The 15,421-nt window shown below is 38.9% G+C and overlaps 1 protein-coding gene across 2 annotated transcripts in view; it reads right to left on the reverse strand.

The window, feature by feature from the left end:
• The window catches only part of st3gal4 (ST3 beta-galactoside alpha-2,3-sialyltransferase 4), a 39,002-nt gene extending 24,461 nt beyond the window's left edge, over positions 1–14,541 (reverse strand). Inside the window, exons 1-10 of one of the 2 annotated variants that reach the window (XM_079557899.1) lie at positions 14,227–14,541; positions 7,411–7,480; positions 4,893–4,976; positions 4,131–4,212; positions 3,759–3,848; positions 2,075–2,172; positions 1,914–1,977; positions 1,694–1,789; positions 713–902; positions 297–431 (exon numbers count right to left, since the gene is read on the reverse strand). In XM_079557899.1, the coding sequence (XP_079414025.1) occupies positions 297–431; positions 713–902; positions 1,694–1,789; positions 1,914–1,977; positions 2,075–2,172; positions 3,759–3,848; positions 4,131–4,212; positions 4,893–4,947 (810 nt within the window). In that variant the 5' untranslated portion in view covers positions 4,948–4,976; positions 7,411–7,480; positions 14,227–14,541. The remainder of the gene's footprint in view (positions 1–296; positions 432–712; positions 903–1,693; positions 1,790–1,913; positions 1,978–2,074; positions 2,173–3,758; positions 3,849–4,130; positions 4,213–4,892; positions 4,977–7,410; positions 7,481–14,226) is intronic. The other variant, XM_079557900.1, reaches the window with a different exon arrangement.
• Positions 14,542–15,421: the final 880 nt, after the last annotated feature.

Below are 15,421 nucleotides of genomic sequence, written 5' to 3' on the forward strand. Positions count from 1 at the left end.
GCATCAATATATTGGGGGTCCTGACCTGAAAAATGTGGGAACCCCCAGAATAGAGCAAGAGTAAGAGTTTCAAATTTTGAACATACCAGACAAACATTTGATCCATGTAAATATAAAATTTAAAGATAATACAAAAGGCAGTTGATGCAAAGTCTATCAATCAATTGGAGTTGCCCTGGTTAAACTATTTGTATGGTATGTATAGTGTGCTGACTAATGCAGTGCTTTCTATATTTGTCAGCATTGGATATACAGTACTAAAGGAGAATTAAAAAAAGACTGGATTTGTCTCTCACCTGTCGCCTTGAATGCAATGGAATATGCAACAGCCGCTCTGCCGTCTGACGCAAAAAGTATGGATCCAGCACTCGAATTTTACTTAGGTCTCCCATCCAGATCTGAGGGGGGCGCTTCCAAAAACCTTTTTGAACCTAACCATGCCAAAGAGATAAACAGCAAGAAAACAGAAGGCTTTACCGCTGATGCATGCATATTAACAGATGCTGTAAAACCTATGTCTGGGGGCAAGTCAATCGTTGCATAAATTAGCAAGTAATGGCCCAGCAACTATTAGTGGTAGGAGGCCGGAGATGCTGCGGGCTACAGTATTCAGTGGAAAGTACTTCTGCAGTGATATGGGTGGTTGGATTTGAGTGGAAATAAGCTCATGTGCATTTATGTTGAGAGAAAGGTTTTGAGGCAGAGTATGTACCCTCTTCTCATTGTAGAGGATCTCCTTGAGCCAGTGCAGGTCCTGCAGTTTGAAAGGCACCATCACCATGAGAGTCTCTGGCTCATTGTGCAGCGCAGGGTTGGAGGAGGCCGACTCTGGGTAGAACAGCCTCATAGTGGTCTTGTTCCCCACGTCCTCCTCAAAGCCTCTGACTGGGGCTTCGTTTAACCTGGAGAAGCACATGCAGAATAATCCACTGACTGCACCTTAACATTATACACTGTGCACTGTTATGTACAAAGTACCTGAACATAAAAGAGAGGAAACAAACTGACAGTAGTCACTTAATACATAGTGGAGAAAAAAAAAACTTTGTTTTGTGTTTTGTTGCTAAGCTTGGTCAAGTCTGATGCAAATCATACACAAATCTTTGATGTAAATCCTTCTAAGCAAATTAGTGTCATCTTGAGTCTTCACTAAACTAAAATCTGTGTTGTTTAAATGTTAGTGAATGGGCATGTTAAATCAGGATCTGGGAGCATGCCTATGACCGAACTAGGATCATGACGTCAAACAGTCAGGAATGCTCTGAATTCTGAATGTCAATAACCTTTTTCTACATCGCCGGGAAATGATTAGCTTCTGAGGGTGGTGGGAGGGGGAGGGGGGTTAAAGGGAGGCTGACGGGGAGAAAAATGCATTGTGGCCAGGCCAAAGCCTGCTGTTTCAAAGAGGCTTATAAATACTCTGAATGTGTTCATTTCTTTGCTATAATTTCAGATCAGCAGTGGTTTAAGCACCAAAGTACTTTACACTTGCATTGGTTTACAGTGGTCATGAATAGTTTATGTAAGGATAGCAAGATAATTGAAGTACAATGACTCAAACAGCAGGAATTCTACAACATCCAGGTTTGATTTGTCTGACTTCATACTTTTCCACAGAAAATATAATCATCACATTTGTTGTTAACATATGTCCAGCAGATTATTTAAAAAGCATATAATGTTCCATACGTACCGAAAAACAACATCATATTTGTTGATGACACTTCCGAGGGAGGTGTTTTTAATAGAAAAGCCATTTCCTATTACCACACAAGTTCTACATTGAAGGCTGAAAAGAAAATTGCACCAGAATGTAAGTTACCAGTACTCACTTAAAAACAGCATAATGCCAAATCATCACTATTTCATGAAACATTTTATTTATATTGATATTGTGTTTTTTGTTCACTTACTTTTCAACATTTTTTGGCTCCGGGAAACTTAATGTAGCAGCAAGAACTTTCACAAGCGTCTGTTCTGAAACCAAAATGTTTAAATAATGGTACTGTGTGACTGTTGCTGTCTAATGGGAGGGATGCATAATTGTCCGAATGATATAGTAAAGTAAACATACCACTGCCCTTTATGCCATATGGAAGTGCTAGTTTTGACAGAGATTCTCGCCAGAAGAAGTCCTCCAGTTTCAGAAAGAGCTGACTCTGTCTGCTGACGCTGCAAAAAAAAAGGGAACATTAACAGAATAATATAATACAGCACAATTCATGGAGACAGAGTGGAACATGCAGAGCTAGACTGAAGCACAATAGACAATACAAGTGATAATGCCAACAAGTGGTTGTAGTTAATTATTGGCCTGTTCAGTACAGCCAAATACAACCATTTGGTCGGGTTAGTCCATTACATTGCCTCATTCAAATCAAAATAACATTTCACTGCTGAATAAAGTGTTCTCCTGGCACATTGTGATGACCAGCACAGCACGTTTATCTGCGTCAGTTGTTTCTGCTTGTGAGAGATGCGGAGGACCTTTATTGCTTTGATTTACATTTCATCATGCTACGGTTATTGTTATGTTTGAATAATATATCTATCTGCTTTAGATTTACATAGATATTATTTTGAAATGAATAGCCAAATACACCATATAATGTGTTTATCGGTGATAGAGTTAGTTAAAGGGGCTAGATGCAAGTTTGTGATTTTATATTCACTACTGCCACCTCAGGTCTTACGTGTAACTGCAGCTTCTATATTAAGCTTGTGCATGACGGCACTTCGGACCCGAATTAACACCTTTTTGAGTGACTGTGCAGGATTTTAGAGGCAGTTGTGGCGAACAGGTCTGAGCTCATTCTACATTAGGACATGGCTGGCACATGTAGGGGGAGGAAAATGCATAATTTTAACATTTTTAAACTCTGCATAGTCCCACAATGAGTGCCAAAAACGGAAAAACTAGGTTTTTTTAAATTATGAAACTAGACACTCTAATATACCTTATGTGTGATTTTGGTAGCTCTGTGATGAACAGAAGTGAAATAGATGACGATAAAAAACGTGTGAAGAATCAGGATCTGGACATTTTATATGTATTATTGCTTTTCTTTTTTTCTTTTTTTGTCCGAGGGGGCGTGGTGTTGCGTAGCGAACAGCTGTAAACCTGACACAGGCGATCGATAACACGCGGTGTTTCAATACTTGTCAATAATGTTGTCGTTGAAAATTGACTTGAAACGAATATATTTACGCATTTGGATCTTCCCATAACGTTAGTGTGACTCCAGTGAGGAGAGAGAAGGAGAGAGTTGGACAGAGAAAAAAAAACTGTCATTTTGATCAAAACTTGCCTCTGTTTAGCTTAGGATTTCTCAGGAACTGAGGCACGTCGAATTAAACTGTTTTCACCTACAGAGATCTTAGATTCTCGTCTTTAAAACGAGCCATACCATATGTCCATAGGTATAACATAGAATACGCTGTGGTGCTACAAATATCATGAAAAATGGTCTGGATTGTTGGCACTCGACAGCTAAATCCCCAAAACAGCGCGGCACTCAATGTGTAAACAAGAGAAAAAATATTATTCCAACTAAAATGTTAACCAAACAATATTATAATAAACCTTCTTTCTTGCAATGTACCGTTATTTTCCTTGTATGTGCTTAAAAATACTGAGCCAGCAACTCACTGAGAACCTGGCACTTCAGATTGAATTAAAAGGTTGGCATAGTCTGCTTAATAGTCTCCACACCCTCCACTTTCCACAGCAGAAATAACAAAGATGTGCTATTACTCACTTAAAGTTAAGACTCTCCCACTTCTTTTGGGTCAGCCAGCCGCCGCACAGTGACTTGCTACTGTTCAGCGACTTGTTGGCTCCTCCATAGCTGAGGGACAGACACATCAACCATCGTATAAGCACTGACTGTGACACTTTGCATGGTTCAAAGGCCCTAAGTGTGCCAGTAACTCAGCCCAGTGTCCAGCTTTATGACTTCAGAAGGGCAGGAGAAGGTATGAGAAGTAGCCTACAAAGACCACTGTTAACTTTTTTTTTTCAATGACTCAGCAATACTCGAGACTTGGAGCTCACCACAGGTAGGCACTTCTGTAATTATGTGACCTCAGTCCCAGAGACATGGAAATTGCGCTTGCGTGTGTGCTATTACCTCTGAAGTATGGCGTATGAGTAGTAGTATGTGACGAAGGAGAGGCAGAAGAGAAACGCTGGGAAAAGCCTAAGGCACCATGCTGCAGACAGATAAAACAGAAACACACTGAGCTGAGAAAAAGTACATTTCCTAGGAAACAAACGCTTTTATACGCTGACTGTGCTCTAATTCTTAACATACAAAACAAGAGAATCAAGAGGAATTATGTCAACGTGAAGCTTTTGTCACGTACATATATACTAATATGGTGAAAAGAGTAACAAAATGGTTGGTTAGTAAGAGTGCTGCTACTTCAGAATAATATTGCACAAGTGTAAGTAATAAGTACTGTGTAATACTACAGTTACTTCAAAACGTTACAAAACACATACTTGAGTAAACCAGGGGCCCGGGCTAATAGCAGTTTGGGAGTTATCAAACAAAATAAGAGTCATTCTCTGATCTGACCAAAGGTCTTCAGGTTTAAATGCTTTCCAGGCCAGATTAAAAAAAATAAATGGGTAGTTTGGATCTTAGTTTCCCTCCATCTGGTCTAAATTATTTTGTTTGGGGATAGGACGGTTGCTGGTTCGAGCTCTCAGCACATACTGTTGTTGTGTAGTCCACTAGGACACTTTGGTTTGCTATGGCAACTCCTATTTTTTCAATGTACCGATCTAAATAGAGTCTGACAATAACATCATGTCTGGCATACACTTATAATACGACTTGAACGAATCTTTGTAATTTAGTGAAAAGGTTAAAGAGTTTGGTGCTTACCTTTAGCAGACATCTGGGGCATCTTCACATGCTCCTCTTTGCCATCCTGTCTCATGCTTACAGCCGCATGGTGTTAGCCTGGTTCTGTGGACAGTTAGGGGCACAAACGATACCATCTTATCAGAGGTTTAGGGGAAGTACATACAACATGAAACAGAACTGCCAGTGGTTTTGTTGCATCATAAAGGGCATTTCACTTTTCTTAACAGAGAACTTGACGACACATTTGATTTCTAAGAGTGACACACACAAAAAAGCCTCAGCACAGGAAATGGTAGAGCAAAAACGCCCCTTGAAAGTGAAAGTATCTGGAAAAGGCAGTAGAGAAGGATAGTAAAAAAAGAGAAGAAAAAAAAACTTTGTTTGATGATTTGTTTGGATTGTGTCAAACACATTTTTTTGGTTGTTGTGTGTTTTTGTTCATATTGACAAAATGTTGTTCATAAATAATTGTATTAGAACTTTTAGCCCACATGATTGCTTTACAAATACAGTAATATATTTTCAAATTGTATGGCTTCAAGGTGCTTACTGCAAGTGTAGAGGACCAGACTTGGGATAGTGAAGTTCTTTCATTCCCATCTACTCGTATCTATACATTCAAATTAGTCAACGGAAATATCCAGAGTCATCATTTAGGTTCCCCAGGTTAGTTTCAGTCATAATATTAGATGCATCGTCAACTGAATATATGATCATTTGTGTAAAGTAAATTACTGTACACAGATCAAAGTATTTACTGTACACTGAAAACATGTTAAATACAATCTTGCTTCATCATAAACACGGGTTTCCTGTTTTAAAAAATAAACAAGATTTAAGACAATTATATTGTAGGCTTACAAAGAAAACACATTAGTATATCCCATTTGTAGAGATGCACCGATCTATCTGCTGATATCCGATATTTACCGATACCAAGAGACTTTCTTAAAAGTGGAAAAGGTGAATTGACTTTTTTCTGCATTCAATAAAGTCATATGTTATTGTCATGATGTTACAGATCAATTATCAATTATATCTATTGATAAACCCTTGGATAAACATTTAACAAGGACTTTTCTACACTAACCATGACAGGCTTTAGGTTACATTTACATAGACAACTCACATAAAGTGATCTGATCATTACAAATATGTGAGATCTAAAATACAAACACCTAGCTTCAGCAGTGGCTGATTTTACACAGCCTTGATTAGTTTTCGTGACTAATTTAGGTGTAAAGATGGACTGTTTTTAAATTGGATGCCCAAATAAGTGCTGTTGTGAAGTCCAGCTTTAATCATCTGAGGCAACTTGCCAAAGTAAAGGCTTTTTTATTTCGTTACATCTTTGAGATTTTAATCCATGCTTTTATCACCACCCGTCTGGATTATTGCATTATTGGTCCTAAACTTTGGAATGAGCTGCCTTTAAATATCAGACTGTCTGATTCACTCCCAGTTTTCAAATCTCTCCTGAAAACACATTTTTTCCGTTTGGCATTTGACATCCATGGGGAGTTGACTTTTACTGTTCATGTACTCATGTAATTGTATTATGTATTGTGTAAAGCACTTTGGTCGACTATGTTGTTTTTAAAGCGCTCTATAAATAAAGTTGGATTGGATTGCAGTTTTCGTTAGCATTTGCATGCTCCCACTAGCTTTAGCATACTGATGCTAACCACGATCAACATCCTGCCATTTCAAAGTGCCAAGTTTAATATATAGGTGGAGGTCGTGTGAATTCAATGGTAGGCCGATGAATTCTAAATGTAGTTGTTTTGACCTGAATCGCGGTTTGTCTGTTTTTTAATTTACTTATTGATTTATTGATTCAAGATGAGACTGTACATTTTGGACACGAGTCTTTCATAGTCCAGATGTAAATGTGCCAGTGAACCGCAAAGGGTAATTTCCATCTGTAGGTTGCTAGTAATTACTGGGCCATTTAAAAGAAAATAGAACTATTACAAATGTCAATTTACTAAATGTCAAAAATGACGAGTAAAAAATGCCAAAAAATGGTGTTAGGTTCAACAGGGTCCATGACACATCAGAGAAAATCAATAGCAAACTGGAGGGCACAGCTCTCTCAGGTCTATTTTAAGGTGTGCATGTGTATGCATGTAACTTGGTACATTGCTCCAGTAATGTAACACTGTTGTTAATCCATAAGTAAATGGTGTTGCCTAAAACATTTGCCAACAACAAGTGGCACAATGACGATTAAACATGTACTAATTTGTCTGTGCAAACCTGTTTCAACAATAGGCCTACTGTGCGCCATAATCAGTTCATTTCACACCAAACTGAGTGTTGTTCCGGTAGTTCCGGTGAACTGGATTACAGATTTGCATAAATTCACAGTTTGTTTCACTTGGATTTTCAATTTTGATATCCAATAACTTGATTATTCCAAAAGTATGCTTCATCTCCCAGCAACTTTTTAGAAATTGATAGAATGTCTCTTGCGACATCAAATCCTTAGCACACAGTTTAGTTCACAACAACAATATTTTGTACAAAATCTCACCTTTTGCGTCTTTCATTTTTCGTAAAGTAGTCCTTGTTAATTAGATTCAGTCTGTTTGGCCTTCTCGTTCCTGCAAAAATACATATCACCTTTTTCAGGACAGCTCATTTAACAGTTAGTTCAGCACAATATAATTTGAAGTTATTCTGCATATAATACAACTTTTTGCATGTCCTCTTCTGACTGAACATGACTAAGTGGAAACTTTCACAGCTGGATGTAATGAAGCTCCTACACAGGAGGCACACAATGTTCAGCATCTCCTTCAACACCGCAGGCGACTCCAGTAAAGCAACACAGTGGAGAGCCTGTGTTACAGTACTGGGACAAACAGAAGGTTGGGGGTTTGACGCTACAGAACACAGTAGGTCAGGGGTTCCCAGTGTCATGCCCAAAGGCAAGTTGGACATATGACCAACATCAGTAGTAGTTACTTATTTTAAGAGAGAAGTGTCATAGTTATAAAATAAGACAAGATTTATTGATCTCACAATGGAGAAATTCACTCGTTCAACAGAAAAGCACTCTGGGTGTGCAGCATATCATATTAGGGCTGAGAAATACTTTGAATTATAACTATCTCAACTATGATCAGTCTCAATTATTGGTATAGGGCTTTTATGTTTTTTATTTTTTTTATTATTATTGTAGTTTGTTGGGCTGTCATATGTTCTCAGTTCAACACTTACAGTATAGATGACATAACAGCACAAGAAAGTGTATTTATTTCAATATATTTACAGTTTTAAAGTTTCTATAGTTTACTCTTTATGTCCACCAAGTTTTATTTTCTATATTTCATATTGCACAAAATGTGTGAAATTGTTCACTGATAATAGTAATAAATTGATTCTGATTCTGATTATTTTGCTTCCAAGGTCCAACAAAACAAAAGGTCTTCAAGGTAGCAACATTACTTATTACAATGGTGTCATTTTTTTGTTTTGTTTTGTTCTTTTTTCTTTAGAGTATCTAACAGAGCAAGTGCTGTTTTTTCAAGCAAGCCATGGATAACAGTTATTTAGAGAAAAGCACGCACAGCAATGACCAAGAGGAGCAGGCTGAAGCAATCCTACTTATTTATTCCTACCCCATCCTACTTATGGACAGTCTTTGTTGCTACTGTTTACGTTCTGCATTTTTTATATACTTTATATATTAAATCTCCTCATCATGGTATAGTTTAAGAAGCAGTCATTATTACAGTGATTATCACTCACACAACCATACTCAAACAATGAGAATAAATCAGTGTACATAGCTCTCCGATATATTGTAAGCAATGTTTACAAGAATGCAGTCTTACTAAATATTCTTAAACATTCAATATTCCGAAACACAAGTTACTGATATTACTTCAAAAAATGTCTGTGTGTCTTTTGCAATTTATAATTAAAAAAAGCTCACCTCCTGCTTAGTCTATTCTAGTTGTATGTGTCAAGGAGTGCATTTGGATGTCCTGGTCTGTGCTTTTTTTCTTATTTAACTTTTATCCAATCAAGAAAGTTCCATTGAAACTAAAAACCCCTTTTTCAAGAAATGCAGCAAAAGTTACACATTGTTAGTTTCTCAATCTGGACTTCTTATTCCAGTCTTTTTGCAACATGTTTCATGTAGTAGATGGAGCAGAGTAAACAAAAGCCAACGGAACAGTGAGCAACAAATGATCATTAAGAGTCAACCCTTCCACTTGAGATTATATTACACATGACGGAGGGCAGTAGACCAAGCATAGACTTAAAAAATAAATGTGTACCAATGACCCAGCCTGCTGGAGGACAAAGAAGGCCATCCCACTTGAGAATACAGTTCACAATGATGGGTCATTGCTGAGCCTCAGAGAAGCATTTTATAAACATCTTAAGACACTTAGCTGAGGCATTCATATACAACTGGCATACATAGTTTAAAATAGATTTAAAAATAAATCTGGCTGTGACAAGTTTGATCACCTACTTGCTCGCACTAATCTTGTGTGAGTATATTTTTCATTCATATTTGTTGGAGCCAATTTTAGTCATGTTTGTTCCTCCTGCCACTGCGTGGCGCTGTGTGTGCGCTAATGTAATTGCCTGCCCTATGTAAGGGGGGAGGCGGGGGCACTCAGGTGTGCCAGTGTGGAGGCAAACCTCTTTTGACCGTATCTACGACTGGAATCTGTGTATGTATAGATGGCTGTGAGGAATGCCAATAAACCTTTGAAAATACAGTATTTTACGACGATTTGTTTTGGAAGACACGCGTCCAAGACGCCTAATTACTGTAGCCAGAGCGGAACTTTGCATAGGGCAAATCCTGGCCGCTACAATTGTCAAAAGAGTGCCTCGGGCACCGGGCGTAGAGAACTTGAGCCGGCTGTAAGTGGCACTGCACGGTTTCCTGGAGTCGTGGTCCCACCAACTACCGTAGCGGTGATCGTCGCGAGGTCTACGGCGAACCGGCGGACTGTTGGCGGGAGGAGGAAGAGGAAGCAAGGGGACTGTATGCACGTCCTCTACCAGCAGCGGTGGTGGTAACTGGCGCGGGATCGGCTTGGCGCGGGAGCTTCATCGATTGCAGCGTGGCTGCGTGGAGCACGAGGGAGCGGCCCGCAGTGGAAGCCTGCCACGCCACGCGTTCTGAGACTACACGACGTGGAGGGGCATTTATTTCACCCACCTGGTACGCTACTTTGCGTTAGTTTGATCGTGGAAGCGCACAGTATCTATGCTAATGATGGCGCAGGGAAAATGAATGAGCTTTGGGAACGGGACAGTGAGTGCACTGTAAAAATGAACACTGTAAAAAACGCACACCTCCTATTTGAAGAAGTGGATTGGGAGGGACCAGAGATATTTGTCCCGGTAATGGCTGTCTGTGAAGACACAGGAGCCAGTGATGGATTCGAGGAGGTGGATTGGGAAGGGCCGGAGCTGTTTGTTCCAGTGAGTGTTGCCTGTGATGATACAGGGGCCGGTGACACCACTGAATGGCAACCTTCACTTTCTGATGTCCAGAAGGACTCAACTCTGGTCAAATTGCACTGGGAAAACCGATCACTGGTTGACCAGCCTCCTGCCGAGGTGGTTGCTACAGGCCCATCAAAGGACTACTTTGATGCAGTTCTGTTGCTTTCACAAACTCTTAAAGAGTCCGTGTTTGTGAAGTGTAGCTCAATGAGCAGTGAAAACTGGATGGAAGAGATGGAAATGTATTTACTAAACTAACCAGGATGTAAAACTACGCTAGTGACAACATTGACTACTGGTATGATTTTGGATTATGATTTTGATATCTGTATAAAGTAAAAATGTGTTCCCTTTTTGAAAATGTAAATGTATGAAATTGATTTGTTATGGTAATAAGTAATGTATTTGTAATTGTTTCCGCATCCGGCTTCAACAATTAAGGGGCCGGTGTGTTGGAGCCAATTTTAGCCATGTTTGTTCCTCCTGCCACTGCGTGGCGCTGTGTGTGCGTTTATGTAATTGCCTGCCCTATGTAAGGGGGGAGGCGGGGGCACTCAGGTGTGGCAGTGTGGAGGCAAACCTCTTTTGACCGTATCTACGACTGGAATCTGTGTATGTATAGATGGCTGTGAGGAATGCCAATAAAACCTTGGAACACAGAATATTTCTTGTTGATTGTGGAGGAAGACGCGCGTCTGAGACGCCTAAACACTGCAGCCAGAGCGGACGTTTGCAAAGGGCAAAGTTGGCCGCAACAATATTAGAAGTATGGAAAGTCGAAAAGCAGGAGGAAACAACTGCAGCACTGATTTCATCCTTAAAATCTTCACCAATCACAATGGACAGGATGAATCACAAACAGAATTTGTGTAATTATTCAAGTGAGCAATCGAGCTCGGCCCATCCACTGGCGGTGGGCATGAATTTTATTTCATAAATCCATCCATTTCCTTCATCAAAGGGAACACTTGGAGTTACATTGTGTTTAGGTGTTCTCTTTAATTTTTTGAGCAGTGTATAATTGTGTCATCAGCATAACAGGATACATGTATAGAACTTTATATCTTTATTCTTTAATATATAACATATAATTTAAATAAGGTCTTATAACTGAACTTTGAATTGTTGGAAACTGTAGACTGAATGTGGATGATGACTTATCTTTTTATAGCAGATGTAAAAACAGACTTTATGGTGGTTAGTCAGATATACTGTAGTGATTATAGATGAGTCAGTGACCTTAAGAAAGAGTGATGTAGTTTGGGCAGAATTAGTATAGCCACAGGGTGTCCCAACCAGATCTTGGTTGAGAGGGTTTCATCAGGAAGGGCCTTACAACAGATCAGTTCACAAATTACTGTATGTTTGAAGAATCTGGTGATTGCAGGGAAAGACAATTGGTAAGAACAATTTACACAATAAAATAGCACGACAATATAATTGCACAGAAGAAATAATTTATCAAATAGGACTTTGATCAGGCAAATAGAACAATATTTGACATCAGTAAAGTCTTTCCCATAATAAAGGTCTGTCAGGTTTACCCGGTGCTTTTACATCCCTGCCAACAGAATAATGAATGACCTTTATGTTTAATCGCCTTTACCATCCATTTCTCTTCCCCATGGTTCTGCTTTTGAAAGAAAATCCCATGTCTGTGCAGCTCAAAGAGGAAGATCACCTCGTAAACACAATCTGGGAATATAATCCAGTCATAGGAGCTAAATCTGCCACCCATTTATGCTGTGCAAAAGATTAAAGAGGTACAATGCATTTTGATTGCACCAGAAAGTCTATACTATTAAAAAAACAAAAAAACAAACAGGAATGGCATAGCATACTACAAACACCCAAAGTAAAAACAATCAAAGAGAAATTATTGATTTCAGTTAATGTTCACTTCAGTGCTGATTCATGATTGAATATTTCCTCTTGCAATTGTGATTGAAAAAAAATCAGGTCCATTCTGTATCATTTTCAGCCCATTTCAGTTCTGATTTATGTTGCTGTTTTGTCTTTGTTTATATATATTCTGTTGTCGCTAGGGATGTCACGATTGTAAATTATTGAGAGATAAGATAAGATGATACTTTATTGATCTCACAGATGGAGAAATTGCATTCGATGAGAGAGCATCCGGCAGCAGCACCCATTCAGTGCGCACAATATTGCAATTTTACGATTATTCATCACGAATATCAAAAGTAAGGAAGAAAACACTGAGAATATTCACAAAAAAGAAATGAGACATATGTACATTTTTATATTCATGGGTTGTTTTATTTGGAAACCGAAAGAACATTCATTCTTTATGCCCTAATGCAAAATATATAATAAGCCTAAGAAAACAATTATTTTAAAATAATAAATAGGCAAAAGAATATTACCATAATCTAAATGAAGAAAACGGATACAAAAGATATTCTACAAGATTTTTTCTCTCTGAGTTACTAAACAAATGCACCTATCATCTGATTTCCAGGCACTCTCAGTTTCACTTTTGTTTTCAACATGACAAAACAAAAGCTGCTCATGCTTCTTTTGGGACTCTTCCCATGGCAACGTTATGCAGTTATCATGCGGAAATGGATCAGTGTTTGGCATAAATACGCTACGGCTTATGAGATGTGGCCACGGTTTACCATGGGTCCTAGAATTCTTACGATTAACCCACAGTGAGCTTTTATAACCACGGTGAATATTAAACAGGTTAATCTTGACATTGCTAGACTTGTCACTAATCCTTGATGGCAATTTTTAAGTAAAATGTGATGTGAGCTGCAATATGAATGAAGCATAATTTATTATTATTATTATTATTATTATTATTATTATTATTATTATTATTATTATTATTATTATTATTATTATAACTATACAGTTTTAGAGAATAATCACTGACTTATCTTGAGTTGTTTTTGAGATCCCTGACAAGGAAGGGAAAAACATGCAGTTGTTAACTTCTATGAAACGACAAAGTTTGTTAAATCCAGCAAAGCCCTCGCTGAGCATGTTCACTGTTTTGTCTCTGCTCTGGGAGCCAGCCTGGTCCTAATTAGTTTTGTGAAGGAAGTTGTAATGGCACAAGATGATGGTTTCCAGTTGGTCTTTACAGACTCTTCACAGGCAGACAAGCCTTTTAAAGATGTGCATTTTGTACCAATTTGCATGGGAGGAAGAGGAGGATTTAGTGTCATTTGAGAGAAAGAATGCACTCAAAGACTTGGACAGGCAATTGTGCTGTAAAAGCAGGTAAGCTTGCATAATAAAACAACATGATGTCGCTCTCCCCTCAACAAAGAAATAATAAAGACATTCTAAGAGTCATAATGAGACTGATTTCAGAAAAGCTTGTTGAGAGAGAATGCAAAAGAGATTTTCTGGGGTTACCACTGTAGTTTATTTTAATTGATCTTTCAATAGATGTAGGTTTGTGTCTTTTTTTTTAAATGTATAGATGAGACTCACACCCAAATACTCTGTGGCACACGGAAATGGTGTTTCACTCAGTAACTTTGGTATGCACTGTCCTGTTCATATCTGTCGCCGATTATTCACAGTGGGCCCATGAAGTTTGTTACTTGAACTACCTCTAAAAAACATTTTGATTTAAGAAAACATGTAAACCTATTTACTGGCAAAGCAGAGTTGAGTCATCATGACAGTAAAGGGCAATGACCTCAGACCCCATCAAGGACTTCAACAGTGAAAAACATCAAAATCAATACTGTAAAACTTAGTGAAATCAAATGAACAATCGGGCTGTTTAAATATAAAACATATGTTAGTTTTAGTCAGGCGCTGCTATCACAGCCATGAGCGGTTTATTAATAATAAACATAGCTTATGTCAGTGTTAACGGACTTACCAGCTTAGCTGCCTGCAGATGAGCTCTATTCCGTGTAAAAGGCGGCTGTTCTCCACAGTGATGTTGCAACCAAGTTCACGTTGCTTTAGGACACAGCTTGAGCACGGTGTGTCTGCGCGCAGCGCGTTCACGCTGCTTTGCAGTGATGAGATGCATGCAAAAAAGACAATGCCTTATCAGAGGTGCGTCAAATCAACCAAGGAACCGATAGTGACATGCCCATGTTGTGATGGCACGAGTCCTGGCGTTTTCACTCTTGATACAGGCACGGTCTCCTTTTTTTCTTCTTCAAAGTCACGCATGCGCAAGTTTTATGCGCACTGAGGGGAATGTCTCAAGACGGAGACAAGCCAAAACTTGATGTTGGTGAGAGGTGCAAGTCGTGACCATGCCCGGCCTCGATTGACTCTATTAAAAGATGGGTGTGTAATCCCCTTTCCTAAAATTGCTAGTAAAACAGACGCGTCAGCGAGAGCAATTTTGAAGATACGTGGAGCCACGATCACTTGGATGAACTGTCCGTTTGCCCCATGGATCTATTATATTGGTTTGTCCACGTCTCGTTCATATTTTGAGAGCCATGTCTAAATCTCCTCAGCGCTTTTAAGCAGCTGGTGCATTTGCGCTGTTAGTGGTCCTGCAGTTTACTTTCCGTATCCTACAACCTATTTGAAAACTGATATTAGCAAGAGGCATTTCATTTACAACAGCAACCACAATGCAAAGGCCTAAATCGTGGTCCTAGATAGAACACTGGTATCTCACCAAATGACTGATCATTTTAGAGTAGGCTATAAATCAGGTCAGATGGACTAGCCTGTTATGTTTACAGGGCGCCCTTATTTCCAAACTGAATGGATTAGGGAAAGGTGACATCTAGTGGTAATTGACGCTCATGACGCTGTTGATGAGCAAGACTACCTCCTTAGGCTATTATGATTAAGTACAAAGTTTGTGACCGCGGGATAGGAACCATGGATAAAAATGAGCTGTGTCGTTTGCATGCACTGTCCCAAAAAACAGTAATACCCCAATAATGTGACATATAGTCTTTATTTGTCTATCCATTAATTATTTCTTTTAAAAACATTATTAGACCTAATATACAGCGACAAACATCTACTGACATATATTATGTTGTAACATTAGGCTATGTTTTGTCAGATTGAGGTGGCTCGGTAGGTGTTCGAGACAT

The sequence above is a fragment of the Gobius niger genome (assembly GCF_951799975.1).
Source record: "Gobius niger genome assembly, chromosome: 1".
NCBI lineage: Eukaryota > Metazoa > Chordata > Actinopteri > Gobiiformes > Gobiidae > Gobius > Gobius niger.